This window comes from Vigna umbellata, chromosome 3 (assembly GCF_029865625.1).
Source record: "Vigna umbellata cultivar VRB3 chromosome 3, Vumbellata_1.0, whole genome shotgun sequence".
Classification (NCBI taxonomy): domain Eukaryota; kingdom Viridiplantae; phylum Streptophyta; class Magnoliopsida; order Fabales; family Fabaceae; genus Vigna; species Vigna umbellata.
The window spans coordinates 44,900,729-44,919,482 of NC_142167.1; the positions used below are offsets into that span (position 1 = coordinate 44,900,729).

At 33.5% G+C, this 18,754-nt stretch overlaps 3 protein-coding genes across 3 annotated transcripts; 2 read left to right on the forward strand and 1 right to left on the reverse strand.

The window, feature by feature from the left end:
• The first annotated feature begins 223 nt into the window (after positions 1-223).
• Positions 224-6,377, forward strand: LOC124822764 (small G protein family protein / RhoGAP family protein). Its single transcript, XM_088110515.1, has 10 exons — positions 224-398; positions 709-813; positions 1,046-1,308; positions 1,804-1,866; positions 1,949-1,967; positions 2,225-2,323; positions 2,455-2,532; positions 2,619-2,863; positions 3,378-3,543; positions 5,681-6,377. Exons 2-10 carry the CDS (start codon positions 753-755, stop codon positions 5,824-5,826), a joined length of 1,140 nt encoding a protein of 379 aa, XP_087966641.1. The 5' UTR covers positions 224-398; positions 709-752; the 3' UTR covers positions 5,827-6,377.
• On the reverse strand, positions 5,828-8,683 carry LOC148202649 (transcription factor DUO1-like). Its single transcript, XM_088110517.1, has 3 exons — positions 8,490-8,683; positions 7,820-8,051; positions 5,828-7,481 (listed from the first exon to the last, which is right to left on the reverse strand). The coding sequence occupies exons 1-3, from the start codon at positions 8,681-8,683 to the stop codon at positions 7,002-7,004; spliced, it is 906 nt and encodes a 301-aa protein (XP_087966643.1). The 3' UTR covers positions 5,828-7,001.
• A 2,210-nt stretch (positions 8,684-10,893) lies between these two features.
• On the forward strand, positions 10,894-15,103 carry LOC148202650 (RING-H2 finger protein ATL7-like). Its single transcript, XM_088108699.1, has 5 exons — positions 10,894-11,301; positions 11,388-11,470; positions 12,461-12,641; positions 13,092-13,290; positions 14,842-15,103. The coding sequence occupies exons 1-4, from the start codon at positions 11,026-11,028 to the stop codon at positions 13,251-13,253; spliced, it is 702 nt and encodes a 233-aa protein (XP_087964825.1). The 5' UTR covers positions 10,894-11,025; the 3' UTR covers positions 13,254-13,290; positions 14,842-15,103.
• The last annotated feature ends 3,651 nt before the right edge of the window (positions 15,104-18,754 follow it).

An 18,754-nucleotide genomic window follows, 5' to 3' on the forward strand; every position in this document is an offset into this window, starting at 1 on the left:
ACACAGGCCCTTTATAGTTATTCTTCCTACACTTTAGCTCATGCTAACACTTATTTATTATTTTTTACGCAACTCAAAATAAAATATTTTTCTGGCCACAATAGTTATCATTATTATTATTATTATTTTATCTATGTAACTGAAAATATTATTAATTTTAATTTTTTTTATAAAAGAATGAATATTTGATTAAGAAAAGAGAGTGAAAAAGAGAAGTAGTTTGGTGGTGGTGAGTTAATCTTGGGACTGAGTCAGAGCAGTCGCCTTCCAATACCCATATCCCTGTCTTGTCATCTGCTGCCGTCTTTTCTCAGAACTGCAATTTCTCTCTCTGTTTCTTTCAGCTTTGGCGCAAAATCATAAAAAAGTTTTCACCTTTCTCTCTCTAATTTGTTCAGGTAACAAGTAGGTTTTTCAATTCCTTCATTTTTCCATCAGATTCTCTTCTTTCGTTTTCGTTGTTCGAGACTACTGACTAGCCGTAGAAGCCCGATCGTTTCTCTTCCTTGGCTTTTACTGCACACGCTAGTTGTTGTTGCTGTGATTTCTCTCGTGTAAAATTATTTTTTTATTGGTTTGATTTTCGAGGAAATCGATGATCGGAAAGCTGTCAACTAACTTTATTCTATTTCTGAAGGACTGGGATCCTGTTCCTGACTAGAATTTGTCAATTGTCGTTGTTGACTCGTGTTTTGGGTTCATGTGCAGGATCAAGTAACGACTTTTGAGTTTGTTCTTGACCGCTGTCTTCCATGCCTTCGATCATGTCACCCCAGTGGCAAGACAAGGCAGCTGGTTTCTTTTCTTCCTCCGGTATCATTCTCTAATTTGCTGCACTCTTCTCTTTCTTATTTCCTTTGTTCTTATCAACTTTTGGACAGTTTGTACCTGAGATTTTTGTGTAAATTAATTCCATAAGCTTATTGTAATTCATGAAAGAAGGTTTATTCGTTTTGTGTGCTTTTTTTTTTTTTTTCAATTATTGAGAAGTTATTTGAATTAAGCCTCTCTGGTCTCTGATTGTTCATGTATGAGTTTGATGCAGGAGTCAAGCTTAAAGAAGCCAAGGAATCAGCAGGAACATTTGTTGGTGAGGTCACCAAGGATACAAAAAGCAATGTGACTGAAGTGGCTGGACGAGTGGGGTCAATGGTCAAGAGTCGGTGGGCACTTCTCCAGCAGCCATCCACAAGACATGCTGTGCAGGATCGCTTGATATCAGCAGCTGCTACAACTGGCTCGCTCCTGAGGAGAGGCTTGTCTGGGACAAAGGATAAGGTGGTTGTGGGAAAGTCCAAGGTTGAAGAGGTAACATAGTTGAGTAAAAGATTTTAGATTGTGATGGTTGACTTTTTAGAAAGGGATAAATGATTTTGTTCACAAGGTTTTTAAACAAGAAACAGAATGAGCACAATTTGTAATTTTAGTAAATGTTAAGTATATCAACTTCAAATGAAGACAAAAAAAAGTCTTAGCATGGCAATTTTATTTTATTATGACATCTAATCCCTTTCTTTTGGGTAAAGGGAATGCCTTATCCAAACTGATTTTGGATTATATAATACTTTCAGTTGGATGTTGCATAACTCGTGGTCTGGTTGTAGATTGTTCTAAACTGTTATTCTGAACTTGGTGTTAATCAAATGGATCTTTGGAATTTTCGTTCTCTTGTTTTTCTCTCTTCTATCCTTTCCTTCTTTAAATATCTTACTTGCTAGTCACATGCCAGGATATCATCAGTTTGTTGCTCGTAATCTTTACTTTCTTCTCTTTGTGATTTTCCATCATGTTGATTTATTTCAGGTGGCAAAAATTACAGCACAAAAAAGTAAGACTATCTTGACAGATATTGAAAGATGGCAAAAGGTAAAATGATATTGGGCTATCGTTCACCTATTTTTTACTATATGCGATTTGCATTTATTCTTACTGTAATATTCTTGTGCAGGGAGTTGCAAGCACTGATGGTAAGTTTCTGAACCACAAGACGGAGAAAGAGAGCAGTTTTTCTCATGTATCACAGTCTTTTGTTGGCTATGTAGAATAGGTTCCATTATTCCCACAAGGCATTTTGGGATAAATTCCACTTTGATACTTTTTCAGTAACAGTTTTTGACTATTAGGTCATATGGAAGTATAGCATTCTTTGTTTTTGTGTAGCTTTTTACTTTGTATTTAAGATTTGCTGCAATGGTGCTTAATTATTAGCTTATCTTGATCCCAGTATTTGGAGTTCCAATTGAGGTTACTGTGCAGAGGCAAGATTACTGCAAACCTATTCCTCGGATATTGGTCAATTGTGCAGATTATCTTATAGTTTCAGGTAGCTATTTCTAGAGTAAGACTCCCCATTAATGGAGCAGTTTTTTTATTTTTTAATCTTTGCTTTTGATCTAATAGTTATTTTAAAAGCATTTGGTCCAATAGCAATTTCATTAATTTTATTTTAAGCAGGTTTGAACTCGCCAGATCTTTTTAAATCTGAAGGGAATAAAAAGGTTATTCACCAATTGGTTTCCCTATACAACCAAGGTAATTCAACCATTCTTTCAGTGATGGGTATGTTTGAGTTATTATACTTGGATGATATTATGCATGCTACTGTAATTGCATTGCAGATTCTAATGCTTCAATACCAGAAGGCACGAATCCCCTTGATGTAGCAGCTCTTGTGAAATATTACCTTGCTAGCCTTCCTGAGCCACTTACCACATTAGAGCTTTATAATGAGATTAGAGGTGCTCGGTCCAGTATATACTCCATGAGAAACATACTCAAGAGGCTTTCCAGTGTAAACTACATGACCCTAGAGTTTATAACCGCCCTTCTACTCCGAGTTAGCCAGAAGTCACTTCTCAACAAGGTAGGAAACTTACCTTTAAATCCTATTCTTGATCTTCTTAAGTGTATTTTTTTAATTTTATTATTTGATCAATATTATTTATTTTTTTTGTAATAGCACCCTGCTGTTGTACAATATATTTACATTTTTTTATCAATATATTGTTCGTGTGGTAAATGGAGCACACTGTTGTCCAATATATTTATGTTGGACCAAGAGTAATCATGAGTTTAAACTATTCTCATAAATCATAATAAAACAAGAAAGAAAAGAGATAGAATATGAAAAAGATTCATTACCAAAATTCTCCTCTTGTAATATTATTCCTTATTTCAATATCACTATTTCCTAGGTACATAACTTGCTTTGTTATGATTGGCTGCTTTCCTCAGTCCATGCAATATCGCTGTGCTTTACTATTATTGGTTTCCCATCAGTTGGGTGACCTTAAGAAAAAACATGTATTCGTTACATGTTTATTACTGCATAAAAGCTGGATTAGAGTAGCATGCTGAAGATTTTTGATGTTTTCCAGATGGATGCTCGGAGCTTAGCTATGGAAATGGCACCTGTTATTATGTGGCAAAAGGAAAACAGACCTGAATTTTATCGTCAATATTGGAATCAGATGTCAAGAAGTCCTTCCGAAAAGAGTGTGGATACACCACCTGGTTCATTTGCTGCCTGGGACATGCTTTCCGGTAAGCAAAAATATACTTAAACATGTAAATTTTTTAAGATTACCAACTCGACTTCGAATATTATTTACTATTGACGATGGCCAGAAGGTTGGTGGCCACGTGGTGCATTACATGAAATCACTAGTTTCTTAAACAATGGGGATTTTTATCAAAATGATCTATATACAATGATCTTAGCTAAGCTTCAACTTTTACATTGCCATGTGAGGGAAGACCAATGAAAGGCCTAATAAGGGGAGTTGAAGAAGATCATTGGAAACCTTAAGGAGGCAGTTCATATGCATAGTCTTCTTTTGTTCATTGGAATTATATGTCTAGTAGTCTTTTTTGTTAAGAATCATGAATTTTGAGAATGTTATAAACATATTTGGTCAGCTCACTAGAGTCTTAGACAATGTTTCATGGTTATTCTTGAAATGTTTTGTTGGAAAACTATGAAGCCCGGATACTTAAAATATGGGAACATATCTGTGTCAGATATTGATACCTCCTCGGATACTTTCTGGGGATACTTCCATATACGTATCCAGAAAGTATCCAAATATTTTTTTATAAATTTTTAAATATTTTCTAAGATACTTCTGGGATGCTTAGGTAACTCATCTAAAAGGTATCCAATCCTTTTTCATTTGAGTTTTTAAGGATATAAGTTAGATACTTCTAAATAGTATCCAAAAAAGTCTGTCTTAAAGCTTCTTGAGCAGTCATATTCTTCCTGTATTCTTTGAAGAGTATACTACCTCTTGAACATGTCTATTTGTCAATTGTGATCACCATAGTAATGAATTAACAAGGAAAGTTCATTTTCTCTTTAATTATCAATATTCTACATCTACGTAAACTATTTTATAATTCTTTTAACAAAACCATGACATATCATATCCTAAATATAAAAAAGTTGTTGTACCCGTGTCGTATCATATCCTAAATATAAAAAAGTTGTTGTACCCGTGTCGTATCATATCCATCCTGTGCTAAGTATCCAGACTTCATAATTTTAAAATATGGTTAAACAAACATAGGAATACTCGTATCTGGAAATATTTTGTAAAATATTCTTACCAAACACACAAACCTAAATTCATGAGTTAAGGTTCCAGGGAAACTCAATTCCCTACCAATAACCCCTAAGAGAAACCATTTGAAAAGTGAAGTCCTCGATTTAAATTAAATGAACTATCCAAAATCTTGGTTTTTAATTGTGCACTGTGTGGAATTGTTTGTAGCCAACGTCTAATTGTGGGTAAAACCCCTGTTAAAATTTGAGAATATTTCTTACCGTGTGTGGCTTGCTGTCTGATAGGTTTACCGTCTGTTGGATTCTTTTTTTATTTATTTATTTTACCATGCATCTACTTATGAAAATAGGTTGGTTCTGACAACTTATGAGAAAACGAATAGTCTACTCTTTGTTTTCTGTGTTTTCTTTTACCAACACACTACCTGCAGAGTAAATGAAAGCACTTGTAATGATTATTTTTTACCCAATGGGAAGCATGACTCTGCAAGCCTACAAAAGCTACTCTTCGGATTCACTTGAAGTAGTTAAAGTTTTGTTTTTTAATAGTAAAACATTATCTTCTGACAACATACAAAACATTTTCTTCTCCATTTTTCGTCTCACCTGTTTCACCAAAATTTAATCCGCATTTCTTCTGATTTAATCTCTTCTCCTCTCCATTGTTAAGCCTTTAACAGGCTCTTGTTGCTGGTGTAGTTGAAAGCATATTTTTTTTACTATTTAGTGCTGAAACATAGTAAGTGGAAATAAGAAGATTTTTAGTGCCATACTCCTTGAATAATAAAACCTTAATAGTGGGTAACAGTGAAGTGTCTCATTCCTGGGCTTGAATGTTCGGCATTTTTCTTATAGGGTTGACACTGATTTCTGATGTTTTTACGCCAGTTTGGTTGAGCAAATCAATACTATAATCCAAGTCAATTACTACTAAAATTAACTGATTTTAGCTTCATCTTGGGATTATCTTTCTAGGAGGGTGTCAAATTCAGTTTAGCAGTTTATTATTTTAGTTCTCTTTAACTAAACTCCATATGCAAAAATTAATGCAGATTATAGACTTATCAGATTAGTACTGATTGAAGATTGCCATTTCTTTTCTTGTTTCTTGTGCTACAGATGATGGTGAAGCCATAGATGCATCCTCTCCTATTCCTTTGGATGATGGCACGCCAGTAGACTTTGGTGCAATTGAAGTTATTCAGTTGCTCGTGGAGCATCATAATGCAATCTTCACAGATGCAAATGAGACAGTTTGGAAATGAATTGTTTTACTCCTCTTCCTGTATTTGTTGGCTGACTTGGATATATTGGTCTAGGAATATTTTTTTCCCGATCTGGTCAAGAAGATCATTCTTAAGAAGCTATATTTGAAGTTATCCACAATCATTTAGCTGCAGAATGATGTTTGGATATTACCGGTCGGTTCTAGTGATAAGAGTATCTGTTTTTCAATTTATTTTGCTTTTAGAGAGTGACGATTTTACTTCACGAGAAATGTTAGTGACACTTGTATAACACACTCTTCGTAACACACACTCTATGATTGGTTAAAATTTGTTGAAAACTACTGAAAGAGAATCATTAAATGAGTAGTTTGACCCATCAAAATTTGTGAATTCCCACAAAATTCAATCAATAGTAGAGTGTGTTCAAGAGTGTGTTAGGAATCAGTGTTGGTATACCGCTTCATATATGTGGGGGTAAAAGTAGCAAACTTTGTACAGCCATAATTGCAGAAATTATTGTCACTCGTGTGCTCTGTTATCATGGTCTTTTGAGTGAATTGATGATATGCGATCTTTGTTTATAGTTACGTATAGAATTGTGTATTCGTATTTGGTACACTGTAGTTGAATGGATCATTTAAATACTATCCCTGATTGTTGGAATGCTGCGAAAGGGATGAAGTTTGATTTGAGGAGCTGCTGAAGTAAATACCAAGATTTTTCTTTTTTCCTTCCAAACTGGAAATTTATAATTCATTTTTACTCTTAGGATCTTAGAATCCAGTGTACATAAGTGCCTTATTTTTGGGGGGTGCATACTAGAGGATAGTCAAAGGCTATTCTGTTCATATTGCAACTGAACAGGATGCAGTACAAAATGAAAAGATTCTGAAGACCGTTCCATGTCATGTATATACCCTTTGAGGAACAAGATAGGTTCTATTTGCTTTTTGTTTGTTTCTGGTTGATAAAATGAAGTACCTACAAAGTATAATAAATATGGGAAACACTCAAATGTGCAAGTATTAAGTTCAATGACTAATTAGATATTGTTCAGCTTGAGTTTTTCCTTGATTGATTCAAGCAACCTGATATAAGTTCATACATTGGCAAACATCTAGTTTTGACAGTATACCAAAAGGATGGCACATGTAAAGTAGGAAAACGATTGCAGGGCATAGCAGTTAGCACTCCAATCAAAAGATAACAGTTCATTGTTTTGTTGAGGTTGGAATCTGCTCAAAGTATTCAAAAATCTCACTTGGGAAGTCCTTGAATAAGACGTTTGAAGTTGTAATTTGATAATTTTCCTCCAATCCAAGAGTTGGCAACCCGGTCCCAAGCTTCTGGCTGCATACAAATTCTGAACATTTCTTCTCGTTGAACCCATCAATAAAATTTGGATCAAAGGTCTCTGGAACAAGGTCCTGGCATTCTGGGAAGAGTGGAAAGTCGATTAGTGGCTCAGGGAGCACAGGGAAGTTGTTCCCTGATGAAGACTCAAACGATGGTACTGTGTGAAGTGGGGTGGCCTCAACCTCAACTGCACTCAAGTAATCATTTTCCATCTGCTGATAGTTTGGCTTTACCAAATCTTGAAGGTTGATCATCTCGAACACCTCGGTGTGTCCCATGTAGGAAGTAGTGTAACAAAGGTTTTCCTCCACCTGGTTTGAACTGCATGGAGGTGCCTGAAATAGCTATGTTATGTATTAAATAGAGCATTTTATAAAAGATGCGAAAACCCTGCTACAGTGCTGACACATCTAAGCTTGTGATAAAACATTTTTCACTTCCCCATTAATCATGAATTACATGCAATCGGTATTCTATTGCCGTTTCTTCACAAAAGCAAAATGTGTAATAATACAAGGCAAAACCAATGGTTACAAAACCCTGAATGTGTGTAATTTCTGACCACTTTAGTAGTAAAGACTCTCCCAAACTTAGGAGGGTCCAACAACAAAAACGAAGTGTTATATCTATATATTACACATTCTTTATATGGACACTGAATAGATACATATACCTTATCCGCTAGCACTTGAGTAAGAGGAGTTTTTCCCTTGCTTTTCTGCAACTTTAACGTTGTTGGCTTCTGCAACATCCTCTCCAACCTTTTTCTCCGACTGCTCCAAAAGTTTTTCACATCATTGTCCGTTCTCCCCGGCAAATACGTTGCAATTTTGGCCCATTTGTTCCCGAACTGTGTCTGCATTTCTATCACCAATCTCTCTTCTTCTGCCGAAAACTTGCATCCACTACACATTCCAAACTTTCCTCGTAAAACAAAACAATCAAAATGTGTACATCATCGCATCATCATTAGTACTACTACAACACCAACACCAACACCATCGTCATTATCAATAGTAGCAATCAAAATCACTTTTGAATTAATAATAGTTTCATAGATTGGACTGAAAGAGGGGGAAAACCCAGGATGTTACATCAGATTTTAGATCGAAAAATGAATCTGGTTTTCTTCATAGTTTTCCCTCAGAGTCAGATTCTGCATGATCAAACTCTGTGGGACAGATCATAGGATAAACAAACAGATAACTTTGTCACTAATACTGGTAACAAAGCACCAAAGTTCTTATACTACGAGTCATGCAGAGGTTAACACTAACACAACAAGAATTCATGCATGCATGCATGCAAAGAAAAGGATGAGAGAGAGAAAGAAGTAAACTGACGTCTTCAAGTTTGGTCTAAGTTTGTTAACCCATCTAAGGCGACAAGATTTTCCTGTTCGTGGCAAGAAGCCTTTGGATCGAATGGAGCTCCACTCTCTTGGACCATACTTTCTGACATGTCTCAGAAGAACTTCATCTTCTTCTCTACTCCATGGTCCCTTCTTCACGTACCCTCTCTCCAACTCTCTTTCCATTTTCAATGCTTCTTCCTCAATCTTCACCCACACCACACTAAATCTTTTTCAAATATGGATATGCATGTTTTTCTTTTCTCATCTTTCTGACGTGGCAATATCTGGTTGGAGAGGCCTTTTGGGGGCGTAGGTGGACTCCATGCAGAGGATTGCTCTCTCCCCCCACTCTTGTCGGTTTTGACGGTTAGTGGGCAACATGCGCCATTTGTTCTCCGTACAATTAAGGTTTCTATTTCAAACTGCCCCCAACACTTCCATCTATATTTTATTCAGTTAAAGATTTAAATATTTCAAATTCAAATTTTAACGAGCACACCATTTATAAATTATAAATTCAATCTGCCATGTTTTAAGAATTTAACTATAATTTAGAGAACATATTTTTATATTGGAATAAACACATAATTTAGTGGGTATATATATACCCATAGTAAGATAGTTTCAAACGTTGAAATTACTATTATATACGTACTCAGTAATTTTTGTTTTTGTGAATAAAGGAAATAAAGGAACAGCATCAAATAGATGTGGGAGAGCACCATCAAGATTAAGACAAAAGTGAGAAATTTTGGTGATGAAAATTGTAACAACTTGTGTTTTTTTTATATACATGTGAGTTAATTTTAAATTTATTTTATTTATTTAATCTTTAATTTACTTGGTATGGGATAGTTCTAGTTTTATATGAGAAATGTAGGATGAAATTATTTGGAGACAGGTAAAACAACCAACGATTTTTGATTAAAAAAGCTGTAAGTTAAGCTTGCATTTTATTGTTTTCTACACTCCAACGTTAATAGAAAAAACTAAAATATTTTTTTCTCCTTGTGCCATACTACGACTACTTTTGATACCTGTCGATTGTCAAGAAAATGGTGAAAAGGGTATAATTTTTACAATTTATTTTTACTTTCCAATTTAATACTATTCATTTGGTTATGGAGTTATTTCCTTAGACTTAGACATATCTAGAACATTGTAAACATCTTTCATATATGAATATATGTCATTTATGATGTATTTTCCCGTTACTTATAACATTTAAACAATTTCTTTTTCTACTTGATTTTTATTATTTATATCTCCCTTACTTTCCATTCATTCATATAAAGAAAGATTAAAATTATTTTTTCTTTTCCATTTCTACCCCCCATTTTTATCCTATTTACTTTCCATTTAAATCAATCACAACCAATAATTTTGTCATCTTCTTCGTTTTTAATCCTATGTTCACACTTTATTCTTATGTTTCTAATCCCTTTTCTTTTAATGTATGCCAACTCAAATTTCTAAAAAAAATTTTAAAAAAAACTTAATATATAATTGATAAATAAAAGTAAACTAGAAAAAAATGGAATAAATGATTAAAATGAGAAAAGAATTAAAGTTATCCAATATATATGATAGAAGAAGGTTTTGTTGTACGACATTATCACATTCGTGTGGAAAAACTTTTATATAAAATAGACTCTTAAAGAAACTAATAGACTATAAGTCAAACTTTCCAAGATAATAAGATATCAAACTTACACTACACTTTTTGGAAAAAAAAATAAAAGATAAAAAAGTCCATATTTCACCCCCAATTTTAAATAGACCAAATTTATTTAATAAAGAATTTATTTTAGATCAAATGTACTTTTATCTTAACAATAATTAAATTTTCTATTGAATTTTTTATATTATTTATTTATTTTGTCTTCAAAATATAAAATATAAAATATCAAAATTAGTGTACATAAATATATTTAAAACGCATAAAGTAACACATAAAAACTTAAACGGATCAATATTTAATGTGCATAATAAATAAAATAAATAATTATAAATAATGACAAATATACTTAATTTTAACTTTAATTTCATTCTGTATATATTTTACTTTTTTCTTTATATATCACCTCTTTTTCATTTAAAATAGTGATGATATGTATTCTTTCAATTTTTGTTTTTCATTCTCTCCTAATATTTAATAGGCTTATCACTCATAAAATTTAATACGAGATAATGATATTTCACTTGACATCTCAATTCCAGCTACTTATTTAATACAAGTACAGTAGCGTTAAATATGGGGTAAAAAAAATTAAAAATGTTTTATGGAAATTATTTTATATTTTTGACATAAAGGTGGTAAAAAAAGAAAATAAAATGCATAAGAATTAAATAATGAATTATTTTATATCCGTTTGTGTTGAATTGCAGTGGGAAAGATCATTGAATTTGATGTGTCTTCACAGAGTGAATTATTCAGTTCTCTGTCCTTACGCAACACAACATCATCCATCACATTTAACATTCACACTTATGTGTTTGTTGTACATTGGATGTTGGAGTGAGTGATGTCAGAAGGCTATTCCTGCGGCTGCTCCGACTCCGACTCTTCTTGCGGCTGTTGGTCCACCGCCGCCAGCGCCGCCGCCGCCACCAGATCTGAGGCTTCAACCGAACTCAGACTCTACAGAGCCTTCATCTTCTGTGTCCCCATCTTCTTCACTCTCATTCTCCTCTTTCTCTTCTACCTCTTCTACCTCCGACCGCGAACCAGGCTCCATTGGATCACCAACTTTGGTCTTCCCAACGACGACAACGACCACAACCACAATGCCATCTCCACTGTAAGCAAAGTAACATTCTTTTTTACCCTCTTCGATTCATTCGCATTTCTTTCTGTTCAATTTGCTTCTGGGTGCTGCTCTGCCAGGCTGAATTGGGCTTGAACAAGGAACTCAGAGAGATGTTGCCCATTATTGTCTACAAGGAAAGCTTCTCTGTCAAAGACACCCAGTGAGTTCTTTTTCTTTTGTCACTTGTTGTTTGCCCTTGCTTAGGATATGGACTTGGAGCAAACACAGCCAAAACTTATTTAGGTTGTTTTAGTTGTTAATGGGGATTTCTAACACATCCCTTTCACGTCTAGCATTAGAAATTTTGAGCATGAGATTGATAGAACTAGCCATTCACTTTGACCTCATGATGATCGCTCTATAGGGCAAACGATAGACTCTGATATCATGTTTGAATTTGAGTTTACGCCTTACTAAACTCTAAAACCAAGTTAATCAGGAGTCATTGGATCAGAGTTGCTTCTCAAATTTATGCACTGTTTTAGTCATGTTACCAGCTCATGTGAGATCTCTAACATCTACCTTAAATTGAAGGCTAGACAATTTTGAGTGTCCTGACCAAGGTCCAATTGTAAGATAGACTTCGGTAATGTGTTAGAATCATTGGTACGGCCTAGCTCAACCTAAAACTTATCTTTTCCTACTTATGTACTGTATTTTAATTATATCTAACAATGTAGAATTTTCAACACATTTTACGTTGATGATTAAACATTTTAGTGAGAACGAGAAGTTCGCAGGACTGAACATTTGTTACAGGAGGTCTACTAATAAGTGACAGGATATGTCTAGTAATAATTATTAGGATTGATTTTGATGCTATCTTGGAATTTAAGTTTAGGTCTAATTTAATCTCAAAAGGTAATTCTTAGGGTGACAGTTGTCTTCCACTTAGCCATATCATTACTGGGCTCTGATTCTGTTAATGTTGTAGTTGAAGTTAAGTAAAAATACTTAAGGACGGGACAACTTTGCAGTGTTCTTTCTGGAGTTAATGTCAGCTGATGTCAGGAAATCTGTTAAAGAAATGTCCCAAATAATGCTCTAGGACTTGCTCGTGATGCCCTTAGCTTTGAGCCTCTTTTGTTGGACCAGGAAACAACTGTTTCATATTTTTAGCTTTCTTTATGCATGATATGCTTTGTTGTAGATGCTCAGTATGCCTTTTGGACTACCAGCCAGAGGATAGGCTTCAACAGATACCTGCATGTGGCCACACATTTCATATGAGCTGCATTGATCTTTGGCTTGCCACCCACACCACCTGCCCTCTCTGCCGCTTCTCCTTACTAACCATAGCTAAATCTTCCACACAGACATCTGATATGCAGGTAAATGTCAGCGACTTCAATAGTTTTGTAGGTTGCTTTTTCAGCACTGAATTTTTATATATAAATAGTTTTATGACTATTTAATTTATAACTGTTTGAGAAGGAGTTCTTGCAAGTTACTACTTTGTCCCACATGGTTTTAATCTTGACCCTTTTTCAAGTCCACATGTTCAGCGTTAATGACAAATCAATGCAATATACCTTTTCAAATTTTCTAAGTGTAAACATACTTATATTAATATGGATGCATATAATTCAATATTGATATATCTGCGTATAAATCTTCTGATTTTCTACAAAGAAAGTATTGAATAGAAACTGTAGGCAAATTTATAGCAATTCAATTGAATTATTGTTTATATTAGATGAGTTGTTGTTCTCAATAGTACTGGACTTATTAGATTATTGATCAATGGTCATGCATCACACATATACTGACAACTGCAACAGTCACAGTCACAGAACAATGAAGAAGCACAAGCCGTGGAATTATCTGAATCAAGATCTACTATGCATACAGAAACCACTGTCCTCCGAAATGTCTCTGGAGAAGTTGCAATCAGCGCTCCCTGCATTGATGTTGAAAGGCAAAATGAGCAAGACAATCAATAAGAGCTAAAGAGCAGCGTGGCATGAGAGAGACTCTCTGGTAATTTATTTTGCTTTCTTCAAATTCATTGCAATCAATGTTTGCACCTCAACTGATACAGACACTGACAAAGCTACAACAAGGTCTATTTCTTCACTGTATGGTTTATTTACAAGGTAGCTTCGTCAGTTGGTGAAAGTTTTCTGTATGAATTATCAGTTTGTTTTAAAATTCAGTCATGTAGAAGATTGCATGAAATGATCTGTTATTACACTAGACTTTATACTAAATTAGTGTTTGATGGAAAACATGTTTCTTAGTGTTTGATGTTGGGAATGGTTGTAATGAGAGAAACAGTGACAAGATCTAAGAATATTGTGCTCAGCCTGAATACCATCATAAATTGAAAGTACTAGAGATTCCTAGAGACATATCATCCATAGAGCTCCCCCGATTCATAGGATAGATAAAGAAATCAGTAGGAGTGGCTGCAATAGGAACTGAACATGCAACAGCAACCAAAGGACAAAAACATGTACTTTTCATAGGAAGTGTAGAACAACTAATTCATAAGGATAAAAGTTACAAAAGAGAACTAGAGATGGGGATGAACTGTGAAGCAATGAAAATATTCTTAGAAACTATTCTCCACTTTTCGTAGGAGGGATTTGTTTATTATCAGAAGGGAAGTTTGGATGTTCAGCATCATATAACATTGATTTGTACTAGTGTGATTACCTGGGTCATGCATGGGATGTGTTATCTTTTATGTATATAAAATAAAATACATGTAATCTTTTTGTACTTCAATCATTTATTTAACATTATGAAATGAAAAGCTAATTCTTTGGTTCAATTCATGTATTCTTTTAAGGAAGTGTCCATGCATCTTTCATACACACACAAATAAATAAATATAAATATATATGTATGTATGTATGTATATGGAGAAACTTACTACTCCCTCCATTCACATAACAATCTTTTTAGCTTTAATTATTTTCTAAAATAATCGTCCTTTTAGTTTCTTAAACTATTTTATTTTTCTAAATACTCCTACATTTAATTAAGTAATACAAGAACACTTACATTAAAAAGAGACACAAAAATGGTTAAAAAGTTGAGGGTATTTTTTCTTATTACTATTCTAAAAAGAGACAACCTTAAAATATTATTATTCTGGAATGGTGGTTGTAAAGTATTTTCATTGTACTCTGTCTTTGTGTTCAAAATAAGAAATAGGGTGAAGATGATGAAGTTATATATTTATAATTATTGTCATCCAAGCTTCCAAGCTCAACCCCAACAGTTTCCAGCATGGGATTCATAAGCTTCCTCCTAAGAATTTAAGCTTTATGAGAAAGTTAGGCTTTGATATTCTCTAAGATTGTTTTGAAATGTTTGCCTTTTATAAATCTTTATTTAAGGTAAACCAAAAGATTATTAAGTTGATTTCCATCTTCAATATATTACCTTTCTTTTCATGTATCTTCTTCTGCTCATTGGTGAAACTTGAAATGGATCATTACTTGATTTATGATTCAAACTTTGCATTGAGTAGTTATATATGATGTTGATAATCACTTCAATTATTAAATTGATGAAATCCAGATAAATTGGCATACTTGGATTATTTCCAACTCAGTTGAGGTCCTCCAGAGTATGCACAGCAAGAACAATATGCATGGATTGATACTTCAGCAAAAAATGTCTTAATTTGGGAAACTACAACTTTGATGGCACATATGAATTGACTCATAATTGTTGTAACTTATGGTTTCCCTGAATGAATGGATCTTTCAAGCATTATAACTTTAGCTAGTGTATCTAAAATAGTTTTACTTCATAAATGAAGAGTATCTTTTGGCTTTCACTTTTTGTTTTCATTAAAAATGCAAAGGGATTGCTATTGAAATGTGATTCCTACAAAACTATGTTTGTTGTTAAAATTTTAATACATATTATACTAAAATATAATTAGATAGTATAGAAATAATGCAGATAATAAGTTGTTTAGTTTTCACAAATTTTATATACTATATATATTATATATAATCAATTTTTTTTTATTTTCTTTTCTATTCATTTGTTTAGTATATTTTGATATTATGTATAAGTATAAATAATATATCTTGATTTAATTAATTATTTTATTTTCTTTTTTCTTGATATGGTATTAAAAGTATTTTTTTCGCATTGAAAAACTCTTATGTCTAATGGTCGACCGTTTTTAGTAATATGATTATATTTATTTTACATGCCAGTCATTTTTTTTCAATGGTTTAGTTTTTTTTTTCTTTTTATCAATCATTTTATTATGCTTTTACTCTTATTAATAAAATCCATGTATTACCCAATCAATATGTTATTCTAGGTATGGATGATGTTCAAGTTTATCCTACATTAGTGTTTTATAAAAAAAAATTATCTTGATTCAATTTTGGTATTTTTTTTTTTGTCCATGTCTTATTAGTGTATGATGATTTGTTAATCATCTTTCTTAAAGATTATTTTTTTTATTCAAGAGAGGCTTCACTCCAAGAAAATTGTCAATGGTAATTTTATTAAAGAATTGTATGTGCTGTTTTTTATTTTTGAATTTGTCACGAAATAATTGTAATTTTGCTTCGTGTAATACTAGTATAAATACTATCGGTTTTTGCAAAAATGTTAATGTTTTGCACGCAAGATTTGGACATGTCTCCGATAAAGTCTTTCAACTCTTGAGTAATGATGACATTCCTTTTGTTATTTCACATAATTTTTCTAATTCCAATTTTCAAATTTGGCATCTTGCTAAAGTTTAGAAGATTATTCTTTTACTTCACTTAACGAGGTGTCTCGATCATTATTTTGATATAATGCATTGTAATCCTACATTCAAAGATCATCTAAAGTATGTAAAAAAGATACTTTAAAAAATATCTTTGTTGTACTTTATTTATTTTTGTTGTACCTCTTGAAAATTTAAATTTAAAAAAGATAGTATTCTTTTCCTTTTATATATATATAAAAAGTAATTTATTGATATCAAGTTTTTAGTAAAATATCCCAACAATATCTTATTATAGTAAAAGGTAATATAAATAAAAGTTATTGTGATATGTGCTAGCTATATAGGGCTTAAATTGAAAAATTATAATAAAAATGATTACACACAATAAATTTTCTATCGTACCATTATTTTTTCGTTAATAAACCATAAAATTATTATTATGTGGTGTGTAATAATATTTTTTTTATAAAATTTAATTTATGATCTTTCTATAACCCTCTTGACTAAACGAAGAGGTTGAAGGGTGTAACATCCCAAAATATAGTAATTACCATAAATTAGAATTAATTACAATTAACAATAAACAGCAACAGTCTTTACATTAATCCAGAATCAAAAGCCGAACGGCATCAGTATAGGGAACGCGTATAACGCATACGAATGAAACCAAGAGTAAACGTTCTCAGATAAATTCACTAATTTACGTCAAAATACAGTCAGAGATTTTTAAGATGAACGGCCTTACAAAATAATTGGCCGAACGTTCATACTATACTAACACGCACAGTACTATTCTAACGAGCACTCTAAGGCTCGGCCTTTACTTCAACCTCCACCAGGTTAGCTTCATCCAAATTTTCTTCTTCCAGCACTTGCTCAAGAGACGTACCATCATCTGCTCACATCCACAACGGATGATCATTGCATTTGACAAGACGGAGGTACATGGACAGTAGACAACACAATGGAAAATGCAAGGGTAAGCTTATAATATTTAATTTATACAATAATCACATACATTTACCAATCAATCCACTCAAACAACATGTAAGCTTATCAATCCACAATCATATAGATACGTATATAAAAGACAGACCGTCCGGACTGTATGAACCGTGTAGCTACAGGCGTCCTTGCACCCGAGTGGTGTGGTAACTGTATTGCACTCGACAGCTGCCACTCGAGGTTAACTCTATCCAAAGTACCCCTAAGGAATAGAGCCTCCTGCCATTCCCACACATGAGTACTCCCTTCTACGTGAAGATGAGTATCACGGAATATCAGGATGGACCATGCCAGCATTAGCATGCCCACAGTCATACTTTACAAAATTTCAATAATCAATCATATCTGAGACGTTCCTCCTTGGAACGCTCGTTAAAATCCATTTCCAATAATTCGTTCACAATATCATTCGCCCATATTAAACAGTTCTCATATTCACATTTTCATTCTGTGTTCCACTCTCTTAAATTCATTAACGTTCATCACTTAATCAATAGAGACTATCATGTTACAGAACTCTTACATCCTCGTTCCTGAACAAAAGAACGAACCACTTATCCACTTAATACGTTTCGACACTTAACAATTTGAAGGTACTGAACTTAGAAAATATGAATGAAACTTAGAAAGATTTTAAGTATAAAGACTCCAGGTAGAATCCAAAGGATACAACCAGTAAGAAAATATTTAGATGAACAACCAAATATGATTAAATTCAGAAGACAACACTGCCCGTCAAAGAACGAACGTTAAATAACAATTTGGACGAACGCCAGTCACGTTCGCATCAGAATTCAATAATAAGGACGAGCGTTCAGTTATAAAACCGAACCCTCTTTGGACTAACGCTGGGTCAATGACCGAGCACAAATCAGAACGAACGCTTGGTATAAACCGAGCGCTATCTAGGACGAACGCTCAATCTAAGACCGAGAGCTCCTTTGGACGAACGTTCAATATAATAACGAACGCTCTGTAAAACGAACGTTTGACACAAGGTCGAACGACATTAAGGACGAACGCTCGACTTAAGGCCGAACGTCACGTATTTGTAAAGTTTCAAATATTTATCTATACTGAGCTGAACCGAACGCTCATTCACAAAATTGGAGACGCTCGTTCTCGAGCAGAATTCCTTCCAAATGAAGGAATTCCAAATCTAAGTTATTTTGCTGAACCCCCGAACGGTCTATGACCGTACAGGGACGAGCGTCACTTATCAGAGGGGAGATTAAAATTCCAGATTTCTCAAGTTTAACAGAACTTTCCAGATTTCAAATTTATAACTTTATAACTTTCATTCCAGATTTAATTCATCACTAACATCATTCTCATACAGATTTCAACATTTTAATCATTCCAACTCTACCATAATCATACTCCATTCATTCGTAATCAAATCATCATGCATTTCAAACCACCAACAATATATACAATCCACTCAAACAGTGATCGTTCATGACAGATAAATCAAAATCAGAAAACCAGATTCCATAACAGTGGTCAATCATACAGCTCAAACATCATGCAGTTCATACATGCACAATAACAGTGATCATCCATACAACTCAAACCTTACATTTTTCATTCATACAACTCAGATTACACAACATGCAGTATAAATTAAACACATAAGCTTCCCTTACCCGGATTAGAATTCAAGCTTGTCCTAGAAGTAAAAATGGCTTTGTCCAACTAAGCTTTCCTCACGTTCTTGACTCTTCCAAACAAAAATCTAACCAT

Excerpts from the sequence above, each read along its gene's own strand:
- LOC124822764 (XM_088110515.1), top strand. The coding sequence starts at position 753 with ATGCCTTCGATCATGTCACCCCAGTGGCAAGACAAGGCAGCTGGTTTC. Across the intron at positions 1,309-1,803 it reads GAAAGTCCAAGGTTGAAGAG|GTGGCAAAAATTACAGCACA; the intron begins GTAACATAGTTG and ends GATTTATTTCAG. Across the intron at positions 3,544-5,680 it reads TGCCTGGGACATGCTTTCCG|ATGATGGTGAAGCCATAGAT; the intron begins GTAAGCAAAAAT and ends CTTGTGCTACAG.
- LOC148202649 (XM_088110517.1), bottom strand. The coding sequence starts at position 8,683 with ATGGAAAGAGAGTTGGAGAGAGGGTACGTGAAGAAGGGACCATGGAGT. Across the intron at positions 8,052-8,489 it reads CTTAGACCAAACTTGAAGAC|TGGATGCAAGTTTTCGGCAG; the intron begins GTCAGTTTACTT and ends TGGAATGTGTAG. Across the intron at positions 7,482-7,819 it reads CTCAAGTGCTAGCGGATAAG|GCACCTCCATGCAGTTCAAA; the intron begins GTATATGTATCT and ends TAGCTATTTCAG.
- LOC148202650 (XM_088108699.1), top strand. The coding sequence starts at position 11,026 with ATGTCAGAAGGCTATTCCTGCGGCTGCTCCGACTCCGACTCTTCTTGC. Across the intron at positions 11,302-11,387 it reads ACCACAATGCCATCTCCACT|GCTGAATTGGGCTTGAACAA; the intron begins GTAAGCAAAGTA and ends CTGCTCTGCCAG. Across the intron at positions 12,642-13,091 it reads CACAGACATCTGATATGCAG|TCACAGTCACAGAACAATGA; the intron begins GTAAATGTCAGC and ends CAACTGCAACAG.